Raw genomic sequence first — 19,264 nt, 5'->3', positions numbered from 1 at the left:
AGTTTAGGGGGTTGGTGAGTGTTTCAGTGTCACAACGGAGCTGGTGCTGGACTGAATTTAGCTGGGAACCTGCCTACCTGCTGCAGGGCACGGTGAGTCTGTCCCAGTAGGCACTTCGGAAAGGTTCAGGGAAAATGGGGCTTGGCCCTGGGGGCACCGCAGATCCTGGAAGGAAGAAAGGCTGCTTGTCATAGGCATTGAAACCCCAGAGACCATTGGAGGCTGGCCTCAGTCAGTAGATGTGAGAGTGGCTCTTCCTCCAGGCAGAGCCGGGCTGAACCTGACCCTGCAGTGGCTTTTCCCTGCCTTGGGCACTGGGTACCTGGATGCCTGGGGGCAACATACCCTTTCTGACCCTGTAAGCAGAGGAGTGGCACTTTCTTTGAGGCTGAGACCTTGGACCCCATTGGCCAGCCCATTTGTGTCCTTTCTTCCAAGCACCCTGGATTTTCCCAGGGGAGGCCCCAGAGTTGGGCGGTGGTTGCTGTCTGGTTGGGGCCACTGTCTCTGTAGTGCCATCTGCCTTGACTCCTTGTGGAGAACACTGAATGTGAAATCTGCGCCACGGGATGGGTGGGACCAGGAAAGGGCAGGATGCGGGTGTGAGAGGGCAGGGCCCAGGGCCCTCCACAGTGGGTGAGAAACATGCAGGTGCCTGTCAGACCCTGTGGAGCCTTCTAGGAGCCCTATGAGTGCTAGACACTGTCCATAGGGAAAAGCCAGTGCCGGTACCTGGGAGAAGGTGTTCTGAGGTTTCTGAAGGCATGAGGGTGCTTTTGTTTAACTCAGAAGGGTGTCTGAGCAGACTTCTGCTCACAGTTTTGGAGCGAGGACCTGCCCAGAGAGAGTGTGTATATGTGTTGGGGAGAGACATCTGTGCTCTTGAAGAGGGGTGGGGGAATCCTGGGGCCAGATGAGGGTCTGAGTTTCCAGGGGGGGCCATTGGTTTTGAAGTTGGGGCTGGTGAGGCAGGCACAGGTGGGCAGCCCAGGATTAGTACTCTCCAGCTGTGTGACTTTGGGCCAGTCACTGCCCCCACCTAAGGGAAACCAGAGCCAGACCCCTGCAGCCCTCACCCCTCTCCCACCCCAGCGGTGTGACCAACCCAGGCAGGCCCAGCTCTGTTTTAGCAGTTTCAGATGCCCCTCCAGCCAGGGCTGGCCGGAAATGCTGACCCAGCGCAGGGCTCTAGCCGCGTGAGCGAGCTCAGTTGGGAATAAAGAGGCAACTGTGTCCAGTCTCCAGAGGCAGCCTCCCCACAGGATGGCCTCTGCTTTTACTGCCAGCATTGGGGGTAACGTAATCTCAGAGTGTAAATACAGCACAAGGCTGACATGGCTAAGTGGGGAGGCAGCTTCCGTGGCACCAACACAGTCCCAGGGTCTGCATGTGTGTGCAAGTGCAGGTTTTGTGTGAAAATGTGTGCAGCACCATGCATATACTTGTGCATGTGCATGTATGTGCACATTGTGAACATACATGTGTTTGGTACTCACGAGTACATGCATGTTTGTTTCCGTGTCTGTTGTGTGCATGTACACATGAATGGGCTCGTATTGTCTATAAGTGTGCATGTGTTTGTGTGTTCATGTGGGTTGCATGTGTACAGTTGAGAGTAAATGAGCACATGTGTCATGTGTGAGTATGCACATGCATGTGTGTGTGTGTGTGTGTGTGTGTGTGCATGCAGTTCATTATAGATAGGCTTGATGCATCTCCAACCACTTTTTCCCCAGCATAGGCAACATGGTCAGATTGCAGGGCTGGGTATGACAGGCTGTTGGGTATAGCCAGAGAGTGCAGTCACCCAGTCCTGGTCAAGGCCTGGCCTGGAAACTACTCCACCTCGTCTTCCTGATCTGCCCACCCCCAGCCATGGCCTTGAGTACCGGTGTCCCTGGGGCTCCTGGCAAGTGAAGGTCACCTCTCCCCTGAGTAGAACCCCCAGTCCTTGTCTTTTGGAACTACCCTTTCCCTCCTCCTGCCACTGGCTGGTCAGTCCCACATGAGTGGCCTGAGCGGGGCTGAGACAGAAAGCAAACTTCTGTCATCTTTATCATCCTGCTGGTGGTGACAACTGCCCTGAGGTCTCCTGCTTCTCTCACTGGGAAGTTTGGCCACCCTGCCAGCAGGTGGGTGACTCAGGTGAGGGCCTGAACTGTGGTTTCTGATGCTGGGGCTCCATCACCTGTTCCCGTGGGCTTGCCAGGCTCCCTGGGGTAGCAGAGACAAGACCTGTTGTTTATGTTCTAAAACATAGATGAACCTTCAAAATGATGCTCAGTGATAAGCCAGGCACAAAAGGCCATATAGTGTGTGATCCCATTTGTGTAAAATGTTGAGAACAGGCAAATCCATGGACATAGGAAATGGGTTTGTGGTTGTCAGGGACTGGGAAGGTGATGGAGGTGACTGTGGATGGGGATGGGGCTTCTTTTTAGGGTGATGGAATGTTCTGGTATTACATAGTGATACTGGTTGCAAAACCCTGTGAATGCACTAGAAGCCACTGAGGTGTGCACTGTAATGGATAAAGTGTGTGGCATGTCAATTGTGTCTCCATAAAACAAAATGTTAAAAAGAAAAGAAAGAAAGCAGGGTGTGTCCTTCCCCCTCCGATGCCCACATGCTGTGGCCTGGGGGTGGGTGGACTCTGGGAGTGGCCAGCTCATACACAGTTGCTGGGTGGTTTGTGTCTTCCCACACACGGTGGTGGCAGAAGAGGTGATATCTCTGTATTATGGAAGGTGAATGAGGCTCCTTAGGTGCCCCTCACTAAGCCACTGCTCTGCGTCCAACCAGTGCATCGTGCAAGAGGTCCTAGGGAATCTGGACTCCTGGTGCAGGGGCGCCTTTGGTGGGATGTGAGTGGTGGGGGTGGGGGGCCCAGAGAGCAGCTCCTCCCTGAAGGCGACTCTTTGGGAGGCAATAGACAGGAAGCCTTGCCAGGCTTTGCTCTAGGCAAGGTTCCCTCGACTTCCAGTACATGCTTGGGCGCTAACCTCTAGCCACTTTGTGCCTGCTCAGTCGGCATGTAGAGGAGGCCCCCAGTTTCCCATCGGATTGGCCTCCATCCTCTTAGGATAAATCCCAAGTGAAACTGAAAGAGGCCTTGATCCTTTTGAATGTGTCCACACCCAGAAGGCTGTCACCCATTTCATGGGAGTCCACCCCAAGGGTGAAAGGCCACTGACACAGGAAGCTTCGATGGTGGGAAGGAGGAGGGGTCCGACTGGGGTCCCAGCGGCAGTAAACTTTTATGGCCCTGACTCACCTACACTCTACAGCAGAGATGGCCCACAGGCACTGGGAGTGTCTGTTGTCCCTCTCGACCTGCAGCCCAGGGCTCTGAGTCTGACCATAGTGAGAAGGCATCTTCCTCCCTGCATGAGGTAAACTGAGGAAAGGCTTACTCCTGGGGACTGGGACAGCACAGGCATTGGGAGGGGAAGCTGCGCTCAGGCTCTCTCATGCCCTTGGTTCCTCCTGTGGTCAGGCCTATATGACCAGAGCTCTGCAGGGCTGCTCCAGGGTCTGGGATGGTCTTGGTGGTTTAGGGGTATAGTTCTTCCCTGGAGGCTGTGAAGTGGGGGTATAGGGCATATAGAGCCCCTTCCTGCCCCCACCCAGTCTAAGGTGGGTGCTGGTGACACAGGGTATGGGAGCCTCTCCTGGTATCACCAGCAAATACATGAGCTGGCCTGGCCAGCGGCATTTTGGGAGGGTTTTCATCAGATTCTGGCCCTCCAGGAACTTGGCTCACTGCTTTGGGACTCAGGGTGAATGATACCCCAGGTAGATGTGGGGGGCTGTCAGAGACAGCCCTGGGGGAGGTGCTGGGTGGTAACAGCACCCACCCCCCCCGGCTGGGCAGCTCCATTCCCAGCACTGTGGGAACCTGGAAGAAGGTGCCCCACAAGGTGGGTTGGGCATGACAGCTGGACTGCCAACTTTGAGAAATCAGGGGCTGCCACCTCCAAATCCAGACTTGCCGCTTCTCTTGCAAAACCAGCCCTTCTGGAAGCCTGGGCCACATTCCTACACCAGCCAGCCCCCCACTGCCTGGCCCCTCCAAGGGCCCTGGGGAGGCTTCCAGCAGAGAGGGTCACGTGCGCTTTGCTGCTCCGAGCACCTATGGGGAGAAGGGCTTGTGTCTCCAGAGCCTGTCACTAAGCAGGGCAGGGTCAGGGTGGGGGGGAGCTTGCTGTTTGCTCGTCCATTTGAGAGCTGTGTCCTATCTCAGTAAGCCCCAGAGCCGTCTCTGTCCCCGTTCTGGTCCTGGGACCTGTGGACATGTCGCCTCACATGGCAGAGGGGTTTCGTAGATGGGATTAAGTTGAGGATCCTGAGGTGGAGGTGCTTATGGATTCCCAGGAGACCTAGTGTCATCATAGAGTCCTCGTAAGCAGAGAACTTTCTCCACTGGAGGCTAAACAGAAATGAGAGACTTGAAGTTTGAGGAGACACATGTGCTGCTGCTGGATGTGAAGATGGGGGCAGAACGTGGGTGGGTGGCATGGGCAGGCGGCCTTCATAAGCTGAGACCCAGCCCTGCCAGCAGCTATGTGAACTCAGAAACAGCTTCTCCCCAGAAGATGTGGCGTAGAGCCTGGCCTGGGAGCCCTAGGGTCAAGGTAGCCGTCTGCCTGGACTTTCAGCCCACAGAACCGTGGGAGGGCCCGTTGTGCCATTTTAAGCTGCCAAGTCTGTGGTCACTTGTCATGGCAAGAGAAACAGGTCCAGGTTCTTTTGGTAGGTCTTGGGATTCTTGCTACCTGCGATTTGGAGACCTCTGCCTTTTTCCCAGGGGGGGGACAGGGTCTAGCCCAGCCAAAGCCAGGAAGGACCTCCTCCTTCTATAGGACACCGATGCCCTTCAGGCTGGGACAAATACCCCTTATGATGTCTTGGCACCAAGCTGGACAGAAGGAACCCAAGGAGAGTGCTGACTGCTCAGGCCACTCACTTAGGACTAGCGTGACTAGCAGCTGCTATCCTGCTCAGGCTCTCTGAGGAGTTGGGTAGAGAGACCTGGCATGCTGGCCAGCCTGAGGTATGCCCAGCATCAAATAGGGGCAGCAACAAGTGCCAAAAGGGACAGTCCATTCTCCTCATGGACCCTATAGACTGCTCAAGTTGGTGTCAAAGGACCAGGAAGTTAGGACCAGGGGGATTTGGCTTAACATTCGCTCAGGGGAAGAAGACCTGGGGTCAGAGGAGACCACAGTGTGTCTAAAGCTTTCTAAAGACCACAAGTAAGCACAAGACCTGAGCGGGCACTTACCAGAAGATGATGCCTGCGTGGAAGATGCTCAGCCTCCCAAACGCTGCACAACTCTGCTGTGTCCTTATAAACTCAGAGACTGTCCTGGGATCTAAGTTGCTTTATAAAGCTCCCACCTCACCAAACAGCTGTCAGAACATCATCATTCTGCCTTGCCTTGTGTGGAGGTAACTTGGTGACCAGTTGGTTTGTCTAGACAAGTGGATAGGTCTGTGGGCTCACAGTCAACAGATGCATTGGCTGGAGACAGACAGCCAAGGTGACCCCTGATCAGTGCCCGTAGACCAGCCCAAGAGCCACCTTTACTGCATAAATGTTTGTTTCACCAAATATCACTCCCCAAATATGGGCTCGGTTCTGTTTCCCCAGGTGCAGTTTCTCCTAATGGGCCTCCTTTCCCTCCTCGCTGTTTGCCTGTCAGAGGTGTGTATGTAGAGGGGGGGAGCACCAACACTTGTCACATGCTTTGCCAGTTGGGTCTCTCCTCAAGCATGTACCTGCTCACTATCCTGGGCTCCTGCGCCAATAGCATCGTCCCTGGGGTGCCAGGTGGGGGTCACCCTTACTGGCCCCCTTACTGGCCCCATATGGTCCATCTCTGCTGCTTTCACTCTTGGGGGTGAGGCTGGAGTGACAGGCTGTGTGGTCGATCCCCCACCAGAGCCTCCTCCATTCATTGTCTGCTTACGGGTCCTCTGTTCAGCCAGGTGTTTAGTGCCAGGGTATCACTTGAGCAACCTCCCTGTTTGGCCCTGCAGAGGAGCTGTGGGATCCCTGACCTGCCTGTTGCCTTGGCCTAAAACTTGGGGGGCAGGGGTTTCTTGTCCAACAGGTTGGGAGGTTTTATAAAAGATGGCTGCATCAGTTCAGACACCCTCTGTGGGCAAAGTGTGTGAGTTCCACCCAGGTGGGGGCCTCTGGTGGGCCCTGGGATCCTGTAGGCCACCTTTTACTGCATGAGTGCAGAACTGGGAGTTTGACCCCTGTCCACCTACACTCTCAGATGGGGCTTCCACATGGCCCACCTGGTCCTCCTTGTCGTAGATGGATGGGCTTTCCACTCCTGCCCCACCCAGCATGTGCATGGGGCTAGGGCCTTTGCCATCTTTGTCATCCCAGAGCTCTGTGTTCCAGACACCTCTTGGGGGCTTTGTAAAAATTCAAGGTTACATGCTTGGTGCCAATCTGGCCCTGGTCAGTGGAACTCTTGGTCCCCAGGCATCATAGGGTTTTGGGCCAAGGGTCAGTGTGGCTCCAGCTGGGGTTTGCCTCCTGTTCTGGTCCAAATGTTCTGGGATGGCTTTACTGATCACGTAGTGGGTGGCTGAAACCACAGAGATTTGTGCTCTCCCAGTTCTAGAGGCCAAATGTCCAAGATCAAGGTGTTGCAGAGCCATGCTCTCCTTGAAGGCCACAGGAAAGGGTCTTTCCTGCTTCTTCCAGCTTCTGGGTGTTCCAGGCATCCCTTGGCATGTGGCCCTATCACCCCAGTCTCTGCCTCCATCTTCATATGGCTTTTCTCCTATATGTCTGTGTCCATATCTGGGGAAGGGGGCAAGATACCAGTTTGTAGTAGGCCCAGTCTGATCCAGCATGACCCCATCTTAACTAATTTCATCTACAAAGACCAGATTTCCTAATGAGGACCCATTCACAGGTTCCCAATGGATGTGAGTTTGGTGGACACTGATTATCCCAGTATATCTCCTCTGTCCCCCCACTTCCTCCTGTACCACTTCTCTCCACAAGTCCCCAGTCCCCCATTGTTCCCAGCTGGCGTCCGTCCCCCTGTTGGCCCTTGAGCCCTGGGACCTCACCCTGGTCCTGTGTCCCCCCCTTTGCTGCCTTGTCCCTGTGCATCTGACCCAAGTACCCCCTGGCCTCAGTGGTCTGTAGATGAGGAATGGGCTCCCAGAGCTTTTGTGAAGGAAAAAACCAGAGCTGTCACATCCCTCAGAACCCTCTCCCCACAACCTCCTTTTCTCCTTGCGTCTAGCCCACCCATGGAGGCAGCTGTCCAGGGATGAGTGCCCCATTGGGGGTCCTGGAAGAACTGAGCTGTGCCCACAAACCCAGGCGGGACTTTAGTACAGAGCTGGTGCCCCCAAGACAGGCTGCTGGGTCTCACCCCATGCTTAGCTCTGTTGGCTTGGCCCCCTCCGCCCGCAGCTGCACATCTCTGCCCCTGACTCCAGCATGCCATATCTCAGTCCAGCACCTCCATCTAGGAGCAGAGCAGCCTCTCCAGGATGCCCCCATTCTTTTTCCTTCCTGGGTCCCTCATTAGGGACTGACCCCAGACTGGCCCTGACCTGTGAGGCAAGGAGAGGGCTCCCTACACCCGGCTCTGTAGACTTCACAGATGCCCCCCCCCCCCCCCCAACAGTCCTGGTTTGCCGAGTCAGGCCCAGCTAGGCCTCAGGAACTACTGAGGCCTCTGCCTTAATACCTGAGCCTCATGGAGCCCTGGCCAGCCCCTGTTCCGCCCTTGTCTGGGTCCCAGGGCCCTCACTTGGAGCCTGAGGGAGGGATAGCTGGAATGTCTACCATCCTGTACCTTGTGGGAGTCCAGCAGGTCCCTGCCACACACAGATAGTGCTCCAGGGAGGACAGCCTCATGCTGTCCTGGCAGGACACAGAAGAGGTAACAAGTGGCCAGCAGGGTCCAGGTATCACCAGATGGAGGAACTGGGCAGCTGGCTCAGAGTGTGTTTGGGGGCTGAGCCAACAGAGCTCAGTGTGAGGTGAGACCTGTGGCCTGTCCTAGAGCTCGGGCTCTCCCAAACCTTCTTTCCCCAGTGGTCCTGTCTAGGCCACCGACTCCTTGATCTTTGTCTTTTATAATGACTCATGAAAACCTGATCTCAAAAGGAAATCCTGTGAATATAAATCATGATGGTGACTGCAGGCCCCTACCTGCCGAGAGCACTCAGGCTTCTGTCATGAGACCTGCATCTAAAAATACTCACCGGGGGCCCACTGCACACTCAGCTCTGATCTTTGTGCCCCAAGACCCCACACTGTGCCCCTGGGGTGGATCCCCTCTGGGAAGTGATATGTTCACACTCTGGAGCTTGGGGGCTGGGGACAGGGTCCAGAGCTCTGGACCAAGGAGCAGTATAGTGGTTGTCAGCAGATGCCAGAAAGTGAGGGGATGGTACAGGCTGTGTTTGGGGGACAGGGGAGCAGGAAGCCTGAGGCTGTGGAGGCACCGGGGCAGTGAGAGGTGATGTTGGACCTGGGCATTGGAGGAAGGAGCACCATAGGGGTGGCCTCTGGGGGCATGGGGATGGCAGTGGGCTTTGTCCCTCCTTCCTTCCCAGCCTCCTTTCCCACACCCTAGCACCCACTAACCCACTTCCTGTCTCTGTGGGTCTCCCTCCTCTGGTCATTTCACATAAATGGAATCACACACTCTGGTCTTTTGTGTCTGGCTTCTCTCACTGACTCTTGTGTTCAAGGTTCAACCATAGTGAGTGTCAGTGCTTCAGTCCTTTTCATAGCTGAGTAATATTCCAATGCAGTGATTTTCAAACTTTTTCATCTCATGACACACATAAACGAATTGCTAAAATTCTGTGGCACACCAAAAAATATTCTCATCAGTCTGACAAAAAAATAGATATAATTTTGACTCATTCACGTCAGGCAGCTGTTGTTGTGTTGGCTGTTGTCATTTTTTTAATTTGACAATCTAAGGAAAGAGGTTGGTGCCCAGACTAAACAGTCTGGTATTGCATGTTTTAAAAATGATTGCTGCACACTAGTTGAAAATTGGTGTTCTAGTGTATTTGTCTATTCATTAGCTGATGGACACTTTGGTGGTTTCCACTTTTTGGCTGTTGTGAATTGTGCAGCTAAGGACATCTGGGTACGGGTTTTATGTGGACTTGAGTCTTCCTTTCTCCTGGGTGGCCACCTAGGAGCAGAATTGCTGGATCTGTGGCGACTGTGTTTAATTGCTTGAGGAACTGCTGATGTCCAAGCAGCCATACCCGCCCACCACGTGCTCCATGGGCCCGAACCCTGTCTGTGAAAGGAGAGGATGCACACGCTCCCCAGGGTCTTAGTTCCCTGGGTCTCAGCCCTCTGGGTCTTGGCTCCCAGCAGAGTCTGGAGCCCTCCCCACAGATGACAGACCTCTTTCTCTGAAGGAATGTAATGGCTGGACCACGGGTGAGGGAGGACACAGTGCTTGAGCTTTCTGGGGCTGCCAAACAGGTTCCATGGGGGGGGCGTGTTTGTGGACACAGCTGACCCTGGTTCCTGGGACGGGCTCCTGGGGCTCCAGAAGGGGCAGGAGGGGCCATGCAGGTTAGAGGGATGTGGACGAGGGGTGAGCATGGGGGCAGACGTGCTGCTGGTGGGGGTCTCTTGGGCACAGTGCATCCTGAGGACAGCCCAAGGATCCCTGGGAGCCACCCATGGTGCCCCCCCCCCCCCGCCATGCTCGTTGGCCTCAGGCTTGGATGGTGCTTTCCAAGGAAGCAGCTGGGCCCTGTGGCCACAGGGCCCAGAAGCACCCTGCATTGACGCTTTGTTCAGGGATGTGACTTCTGCAAGGGGGAGCCATGGTGGGGAGGGTCTCGGGCCGGGGACATGTCCTGTCCTAAGCATCTACTGCACGGAGAAGGGATAAGAGCAAGCCAGCCAGTGCCCATGGTCAGCTTTGTGAGCTTTCTCTGTTGAATAGAGGTGGTTTCCACCTATCTGCTGTCCCAGGTGCTGGGAGCACACCTTCCTCAAGGTGTATCCCCTGAATCGAGGTGCTTCCTGGTGAAGGTAGCAGTTGCTTAAGTGGCCACCAGGTTGCAGAGGCCCCTGGTTCTGCTAAGGGCCTGATGAGCCTGGTCCACAGAGCCTTAACCAACCAACTCATTCTCCGGATAAGCAAGCAGAAGCTCCAGGAGCTGAGGTGCCCTGAGCTGGCCAGTTATCCAACTATTCAACCTTTAATCTGTCTGCCTGACCCCAGAATTTTGATAAGGACCAGCCAAGACCACAATCAGAGTAGCTGTGTATTCATTGCAGGCAACCCCAGGGCCTCCCACTTGCAGTGTCTAAGCCTGTGTCCCACCAAGTCTTGTCTGTGGGAGCCTGGAGGGTGCATTTAGGAAGTGGCTGGCACCTCCAAGGGTCCAGGCCTCTGGGGGCCGTGGGAAGGGTTATCCCGCCAGCAGACATGAGCCTGAGAGACTAAGGGTGGAGGCTGGAGCAGAGCCGTAGGATGAGGGGTGCATGGCCAGCAGGGTGCAGAGTGAAGCCCCCCTCCCCCCCACAGGATTGCACAAGAGGCTCTTGCGACTGTGATTACTGGAAGTCCTGAGGATTTCTTCACTCAGGGCTTGGCTGGGAGTGGCGGCTGCCTCCCTGGGTGATTAACGTCCTGGGGTGGCCTCTTTCCTGAGGAGCACGCTGGCCAGCCTAGGGTCTCTGCTCATAGTGAGGGGTGGGGCACAGGGTGGGGGTGTTCAGTCACAGGCCACAGGGCAAATGGAAGTCGTGAGGAGCTGGGGTCACCCCTGTGGCTTTTCCTTGCTGGGTGTGCCTGCCCTAAAGAACAGGGACATTCTCGGTGGGGACGTTGTGTATCCTTACCCCGAACCAGGCCTGGGGACTCTTCCCAGCTCAGCTTGGCCCTGACTCCCCAGAGACCCTCTGGCAAGCCTATTCTGGCTGCAGAAGGATAGGGCTGGCCCATGGGCCTGGTGGGCACACCCAACTCAGAGGTGCCAGCTGGTTGTACTCTGCCTCCCAGCCAGACGTGCCAGTCACAAAGCCAGGTGCCCAGGGGTCACCCCTCACATCAGGGGTCCCAGAGCTCATGGCTCTCTATGTGGGTATCAGGAACATTCTTTGGGGCCACATGTTATTCGGTGGGCCAGGCCGCCTGAGTCAGCGTGACCAGCAGGAGGGAATGAGGCGGGGTGAACTGGCCATGCTAAAGAGGCTGCCCTCATCCCAGAGGTCCAGACCCAGTGTCCCCAGGAGGGGGCCCAGGGAAGTGGGTGGGGCCTCCTGTGGCCTTTGAGCATGGAGGCTGAGTAGGAGTTCTGCCCTGGTGTCTGAGAGGACCCCTCCCAGAATAGCTGCTGGGGAGAGGCTGGGAACTAAGAAGCATCCTTGGCAGCACTGCAGTGTTTGGGAAGCCTCAGCTTACATCCTCCCCATTGAGGTGGGGCAGTCAGGGCGGGTGAGGGTGTGGTACATGGCCCATGGGGTCCTACGGCTGAGGCAGAGCCTGGCGGAGAGGGGGAGGTTGACCCCTTTGTGCAAGCCCGGCCTAGCTGTCCCTTGCCGACTGTCCCTTGTCCCCGGACAGGGGGTCTTTGCCCGCTGGGGTCAGAGGCTGACCTCAGGACATGTCGTATCTCTCTCCAGGTCATGATGCCTCCGCCTTGGAGCAAGAAGCCCAGATAGACGCCCCCGTGGCCCAGGTTGAGGAGCCGCCTGATGCTGGCAGTGGGGCCCACCATGGACGGGGAGTTCCCACAGCATGAGGCCCCGCCAGCTGGCAGCATCCTGTACAGCCCGCCACCGCTGCAGAGCCCACTGTGTGGGTCCAGTGTCCAGGTGAGCCTGGCCCCCCAGAGTTGGCCTTGGGGTGGGACGCTGCCCTCAGTGGGGAATCCTGTCTGCCACCAACTGTCCTGTCTGTTCCTCAACTGTGAGCCACTAGGTTTCTTTTGCAAAGATGATGACTGGCCCTTGGGGAGCCACCTACGCTTGACTGCTGCCTTCACCTGTGGGACTGGAACCCCTGCAATGGGCCATGGTTGTTTATTTTTCTTCAGTATTTTTTCTTTGTGATTCAGTAGACTTTATTTCTTAATTGGTTTTAGATTTATAGGAAAATTGTGCAGAACGTTTCCATATACTCCTCCACCACATCCCCTATCGTCAATGTCTTGGTTAACGAGTGAGCTACCTTGTTAAAACAAAGGAGCCAATATTGATACATTGTTACCCACTGAAGTCCACAGCGGACATCAGGCTTCTTTCTTGGTGTTGGACACTCTGTGCATTTGTACAAATCTACAATGACACTTATCCACCATTATAGCATCATACAGAGTAGTGTCACTGTCCTGAAACCCTCTGTACTCTGCCTGTGTATCCTTCCCCATCCCTGGCACCCACAGATCCCTTTCCTGTCTCCACAGTTTTGCTCTTTCAGAATGTCTTAGAGTTGAGATTATACAGTATGCAGGCTTTTCAGATTGGCTTCCTTCACTCAGTAATATGCATTTGAGGTTCCTCCATGTGTTTTTGTGGCTCGATAGCTCATTCTTTTTAGCACTGAGTAATATTGCATTGTCTGGATGGACCACAGTTTTATCCATCACCTCCTGAAGGGTGTCTTGGTTGCTCCCAGGTTTTCATGACTATATTAAGTATCATAAGTAACAAAACCACCACAGGTGCCAGCTGGGCCCTCATGTCACAGAGGCACAAGTGGCCCCAGGAGGAGGGTCCAGAAGTCTCCAGCGAGTCAGGCCTGGGTGGAAGCAAAGCTCCTCTTCCACTGTATTTCTTGGCGGGGAGACTGCTGAGGAGAGCAGGTGGGGTGCTGTGCACCAGAGAACAGCCTGGGAAGCAGCAGGGATGGGCAGAAGGCTGGGTGGGCAGAGGAAACTAGATTCAAGCTCAGGGTCAAGAGGAGCTGGGTAATGGGCAACAAGGAAGCAGAGCTCAGGTTCCAGTGCTGGAAACCACTGGGAGGCACCAGGCCCATACCTGGAGCATCAGAACATGCTGGGGGACTTGGAGCCAGGATTTCCTCCAAGCCTAGCTGTGCCCACATGGTATCCTATCATGACAGCATGGAATCTGAACTTACTCCATGTCAGCCTCGAACACTGGGCAGGCACTGAGTTGATAAACCACCTGCAGCTCAAAGCCTAGCTGAGATCCAGCAGGGCCTCCAGTAGGGTCTAGGCAGCTCCGTGAACTGGTGCAGCCTCCTCTCTCCTTCCTGTTGAAGCTGTGTGTACATGTCCCCTGATCCTCCCAAGCTTCTGCTCATGTTGTCACAGCTGATACCTTCCCTTTTCCCCTCTGATCCCCTTCACTGTCCCTTTGTGCTGTCCCCTGAGTGGTATCGGGTTTGTTTCTAGGATTCCATTGTGCCTGTTTCTCAGGCTCAGAGCACAAACTTGCCATTCTTTTTTTAAAAATATGTCTTTATTGATTTCAGAGAGAGGAAGGAAGAGGGGGAGAGAGAGATAGAAACATCAATGATGAAAGAGTTGTCATTGATCAGCTGCCTCCTGCACGCCCCCAACTGGGGATCGAGCTCACAACCCAGGCATGTTCCCTGACCAGGAATCAAACCGTGATCTCCTGGATCCTAGGTCGATGCTCAACCGCTGAGCCACGCCCGGCCAGGCAAACTTGCTGTTCTTATAACACACAGGATTCTTCCTTCTCAGCATCTCATAATTTGCTTAATTATTTCCGTAGTGTTGGACCTTTGGGGTGGTTCCAGTTTTCTATTACTATATATAGCACCCTGTGTTTTCCTCCCCCTCGTGGATTTGTCCCCCGGCTGTTTCTAGAATATAATTCCTGGGTCTGGGCCACCCCACACCAGGCTGTGCACTCAGCCTGTTCTTCTTGAGCCACTGATTGTGGAGTCTGCCCCTCAGGCCACACTAGGTCTGGCCAGGAAGCTGCTGGCAGACCCTATAGCTCATGCGGACTGCAGGTTTGTGCAAGTCGGTGTGGGCAACATGCTCCTTAATTTTGCTTCCTAGCTGGGTGGAACCAAGCTCAGGAAGGGGAACCAGAGTGGATCAAGTGGGAGGTGGAGCTGCCCCAGGATTTTCAGTGTTGCTCAAGTGGCCAGATTTAGTAAATAAAAACACAGCTGTCCAGTGAAATATATGTTTCACATAAACACACATAATTTTTTACTATGTATGTTTCATGCAATACTTAACACTAAAAAAATCACTTATTGCTTATCAGAAATTCCAGTTTCACTAGATGTCCTGTATTTTATCTGCCTCCCTAGCAGGAGTGACATCTTCCTAGTCAGCTTACAGGAGGCCTGGGCAGCTAGGGCTAATCACCTAGTGCCTGTCCCTCCCAAGGAGAGGGCTAGCCTCTGTTTAAAGATGGAGAATCCCCAGGCAGGCTCTGAATGACGGGCTGGAGTCAGATGTCTGTCTTGGACCAATCACATCCAAGGGGCCTGCCCTCAGAAGTCAAAGCCACCACTTCTGGCTGCACTGGAAAATCCCAAGGAAGGCTCTGATTGGCTGACTTTGTGGTGCCACCTCGGTAGGGTGAAACTGGGTTTTTCCTTATTTGTTTATTTATTTATTTATTTATTTATTTATTTGCTTATTTATTTATTTATTTATAATCCTCACCCAAGGATATGTTTTGTTTTTGCTTTTAATTGATTTTTTTTTAGAGAGAAAGAGACAAAGAGAAACATCCATGTGAGACAGAAACATCAATTGGTTGCCTCCCTTATGCTCTGTGACCAGGGATTGAACCTGCAACCTAGGTGTGTGCCCTGATCTGGAATGAACCCCTAACCTTTTGGTGTATAAGATGACGTCCCAATCAACTGAGCCACCCAGCCAGGGCCAAACTGGGTTGTTCTTGATTGGCAACCTTACTAGAGAGGCTGGGGAAGGAGGTTGGGGTTGCTGGGTAGACAAAACGAGGAGTCACCCCACCGTCCTGCCTCCCCAGCTGAGGCCTTAAGGTCCTCGAGGACCTAGGGGTCTCCTGGCCCAGGAGCTCCATGAAGGCTCCCCAGGCCTGATCTAAAGTGTAGGTGGAGAAGGTCAGGGAGTAAACAACCCCCTCAGTCCTCCCCATCCCAGACACCTGTAGCCTCCAGGCCAGCTGTGCTCCTTGTGGGTTTACAGTGTAGGCACCCACTCCCTGGACTGGCCTGTTCCAGGCGCTCTCCACATGCCCTGAGACCGTTTATGCTAGCTCATCTAAGGAGGCCAAGCCTGGCCTGGAGTAGAATGTTCCGGAAGTGCCTGTGACCTTGGGAAGTTCACATCCCTCTGGAGCTGGATTTCTCTTCTCAAATGGGGCCACAGGGGGGAAGTGACCCTGGACCAGGGCCCTGGGGAGAAGTAGGGTTGCTAGGGTATCCCATGCTGCTCTCCCAGCCACAGTTTCCTTCTGGAGGCTTCCACAGCAGATTCCTTGTGGCCTTCATGCTGGGGAGAGGCCCTGCACTTCTTTTCCCCCCAATTCTTTATTTTGATTTTTTTTATTTTGCAGCCTGTGCAAAAACTGAGAACTGGCGGGAGGCCTCTTCCAGTCCATAATGTCTCAACATGTCTCTCTCCCCTTCTTCCTTGCACTGATTCTCTGGAACTGGACATCTGGACACTGGCAGGCCCCTTCAGGGGTCAGGGGTGGGGCACAGTGATGAGAATTCATGGCTGACATTCATGGCTGGTTCCTCCCCTTGGCATGGAGGGGGTGCAGGAGAATGGAGCTCTAGTGGTTTTGGCCATCTGGGCTGGTTCTGGGCCAGATCTGGGTTAGGGTCTCAGAGAGGGAGGACATGGCAGCCAGGGGAGTTGTGTCCATCCACTTTACTGAGGACCAGGACCTGCGTGGGCCAGGCAGTAGGAGGCTGCTGGCTGCTGGGCTTCTGGGCTCCTGCCTCAGACTTGCCATCCAGCTGGGCCAGCTGGGAGAAGTGGAGACTGTGTCTGTAGCCAGTAGGCCTCTTCCCAAAGGACATTTCTCCTGACGGGGTCATATGTGAGCTTCATTGACAGGGCTGTGGCTTGTTTTAGGGGAGGGAACTCCGGCTGAATTGAGCTGTGTAAAGGTAGGACATGCCACACCCGTTGTACAGAGGAGCTAGAGTGTTCATGGTCCCACACCTTCAAGCTGGTCCTGTTAAATCGCAGTGCAAGGTCCCTTATGTACCCACTGACCTCAGGCTCATTCTTCCAGCCACGTCCCTGGTGTTTCCCAAAGCAGGTTTCTTGGAACCCCTGCCCATGCTGCTCTCTTGGGCCAGACAGAGTTAGCTGATACTGGTAGCCCCCTTGGCCCGTGGGAGCTCTGAGAAGGGTGATCTCCCAGCTTACCTAGGAGGGATTGGGCTGTGAGGGTCTTGCTAGGGCAGGAGCCAGTTCGTGGTGCTGGTGGGAGCCCCTGGCACTGGCCTTGTCCCCCATCCCTCTGAGAAGTCCTCTCTCCCTGGGCAGGCCACACATCTCCCCCATGGGGCCTGGCCCTGCAGGGACTTGCACCATCTTGCTTTGCATGTGGTCTTATCCTTCACTTGTAGAATGGGGGTGGGAGGCTCCTGAGCAGGGTATTGGGCCACCAACACATGAGCCCTTGTGAAATACAGGTTCCTGGGCCCCAGGCCTGGGTGTCAGAACCTCAGGTGGCTGGCAGTGTTGACTGAGGGATTCTGAGACCATACCCACCCAATCCTCTGGGATTCTGGGACCACACCCACCCATCCCCACCTGGTCCTGCACATGTATTGATCAATACTTTCATCTTCACTGCAACCCTCTCAGTGGGTTCTCCCATGCACTTAGGTAAGCTGAGACACACAGCAGTTAATTGACTCCCAGGTGATCCAGTTAGGGGCCAAGGGTGGGGCTTGTACCCTGACCTTGGAGTCCCTGGCTCTGGACCACTGGAACCCTACCCAGTGAGTGGGGCAGGTTCCCTCCTCTCCCATCCCCTTTAGCCCCCTTCTGATGCACTCGCTCTTTTGCAGAGCGCCATGCTGCACTACCGGTGGTGGAACCCCTTCCCGCCTACGCCATATCCAGCCTTCTCCAGTGAAAACCAGTAAGTACAACTGCTCGGGTCCAAGCCTGCCTCACCACGTCCCATGGCCACTCTGCCTTCCCGTTCCGCAGTCATGAATTAAACAAAACTAGAACTCGCAGAGCTTCAACCTCCTGCCAAGTGGGCCGTGGGCCTGATCTTGGCTGCTCTGAGGCAGTTGAGATCTGTCTTAGTGAGAACCCACCAGGGAAAAGGGCAGAGGTAGTGGAGACAGGTGCCAGAGAGGGCTCCACTGTGGGGGGTGACAACAGGTTGGGGTGGTGAGAAACTCTGGGGGCAAAAGGAACCAGGAGTGCATTTTCCTCTAGAAGGCAACGGAACTGGGTTTTGTAGGGTAAATAGGAGTTTTCAGGGAACCAGGCCAAGGAATGACCTGTACGAAGGTCGTGGGAGCACATGTATCTGGACCCTTTTTTTTCTGTATTGCTGTGTCTTGGGATGTGGGTGCTTGGGCCCCTCCTTTAAGCTGAGTTTCTGAGACACCAGAGTTCTTTCTGTTAGCGGGTGGCCCCACTTCTGTCTTGTACTCAAAGTGGGGAGGACAGTGCCCCCACCACACCCAACAGCTCACCTTCTTTCCTATCTCTCTCCAGCCAGTTTATGAACTTTGTGGGTCAGCCCTGTGCAGATACCAGCTATAGTCCTGCGGCTGCCACCCCCAGCTTCCTGCCAAAGAGCGACTTTCCTCAGGTAGGAGACCCAAGTCAAAGTAGCCCTTCGAACCCCCAGTGGCCAAGTGCCTGCCCACAGGACCCCTGCTGCACCCCAGGTCTGCGCCAACAACCTCTGCTGAGCCATGTGGAAATAGGGCTTATTTTGGGGAATAGCAGTGCCCCTTGGCCCTGCCAGCCTCAACTACAGCCCTGCTCTTCTGATCTGTCAGAGGCAATTTCACCACAGTGGAGAGCTGGGTCAGAGGTTATATAACGAAGGATGGGAGTTTTCCTTGTCACCCCTTTGGTCATGCCGTGTGTGTGGGTGGTGGGGCTGCCTTTCAGAGCACCTGCTTCACTTTCCCCAAACCTTGGTGCCTTCCTCCTTCTCCCAGCAGAGGCTTTGTGTTCACCTTAGTGTCTAGGGGAGGATCCTTGGTCTCCATGCCCCCAGGCAAGAGTGGTGCCCCTCAGTGAGTGTCTGTGTCCCCAAACCTAGCAGTCATTTGAAAATGTGACCCACAGTCAATGTTTGATTTATTCTCTTGGGGGACATGGGGCAGCTCAGCTCTCAAGGAGTCAGGTGGAACCTGCCTTCGTGGCCTCATCCTTAGGGTTCTTGCTTAGCGCCCCTGTCTCCTCATGCCAGCTCTGGAAAACCGAGCTCTGCGGGGATGATTCTTGGGAAGAAGCCCACGCTCACTCTAATGCCGGCGCCTTTGCTCTGATGTGATCACCCGGGGCCACTGGAGCCTTGGCACTGCATTTCCCTGGGAAACTTCAAATACTCGCCTGAGCCTGTTCTCTGTAGTGGGGGGTGTGTGTGTGGGGGGGCTCAGCATACAGTTTGGGAACCACCCAGTTGTGAGGGTGCTGAGGCCAATCAAGGAGTGAGGGGGCGGCAGCCACTCAGCTCCTAGCCTCCATCCTCCTTGTGAAGTGGGGGCATGTGAGGCCCACGAGGGGACAAGCTGTGGAGGGATGCAGCATAAACCAGTTAATTCAAATCCGCTGGACTCACTTGGATCCAGACAGACCATTCATCTGGCTCACACCCACTGGAGCTGGCTGTTCTGTGCACTCAGGGCTTCAATAGGACCGGGCAGAGAGCTGGACCAAGGGAGCTATACTGTGGTAACCAGTGTTCTCCCTCAAATCCACACCCACCTGGATCCTCAGAATGTGTCCTTCTTTGGAACTAGGGTCTTTGCAGGAATGATGAGTTAATAATGGAGTTGAGAGGATGCTGGTTATCTCAGCCTGGCCCTAAACCCAGTGCGTCATTAGAGAGAAGAAGAGACACAGACACAGAGGACAAAGCACATGACCAGGGAGGCAGAGACAGGGCCATGTGGCCACAGCCAAAGACACCAGGAGCCAGGAGGGGCAAGAGGGACCCTCCCAGACGTTCACCCTCCAGGGCTGTGGGAGTACATGTCTGTTGCTTAAGTCACCCCTTGGTGACCCTTGTGGCCACCCTGGAAAAGATGAGCCTGGGCCTCTCAGAAATGGGAGCACA

At 54.7% G+C, this 19,264-nt stretch overlaps 1 protein-coding gene across 1 annotated transcript in view; it reads left to right on the top strand.

Moving 5' to 3' along the window:
* The first annotated feature begins 11,722 nt into the window (after positions 1-11,722).
* SBNO2 (strawberry notch homolog 2) overlaps positions 11,723-19,264 on the top strand; it is a 37,247-nt gene continuing 29,705 nt past the window's right edge. Inside the window, exons 1-3 of the mRNA XM_087816587.1 lie at positions 11,723-11,857; positions 17,019-17,092; positions 17,686-17,782. Of these exons, the coding sequence (XP_087672713.1) occupies positions 11,738-11,857; positions 17,019-17,092; positions 17,686-17,782 (291 nt within the window). The 5' untranslated portion in view covers positions 11,723-11,737. The remainder of the gene's footprint in view (positions 11,858-17,018; positions 17,093-17,685; positions 17,783-19,264) is intronic.

This window comes from Miniopterus natalensis, chromosome 4, assembly GCF_054644295.1.
Source record: "Miniopterus natalensis isolate mMinNat1 chromosome 4, mMinNat1.hap1, whole genome shotgun sequence".
In the NCBI taxonomy this organism is placed as follows: Eukaryota; Metazoa; Chordata; class Mammalia; order Chiroptera; family Miniopteridae; genus Miniopterus; species Miniopterus natalensis.
This window is presented reverse-complemented; position numbering and strand designations above follow the sequence as displayed.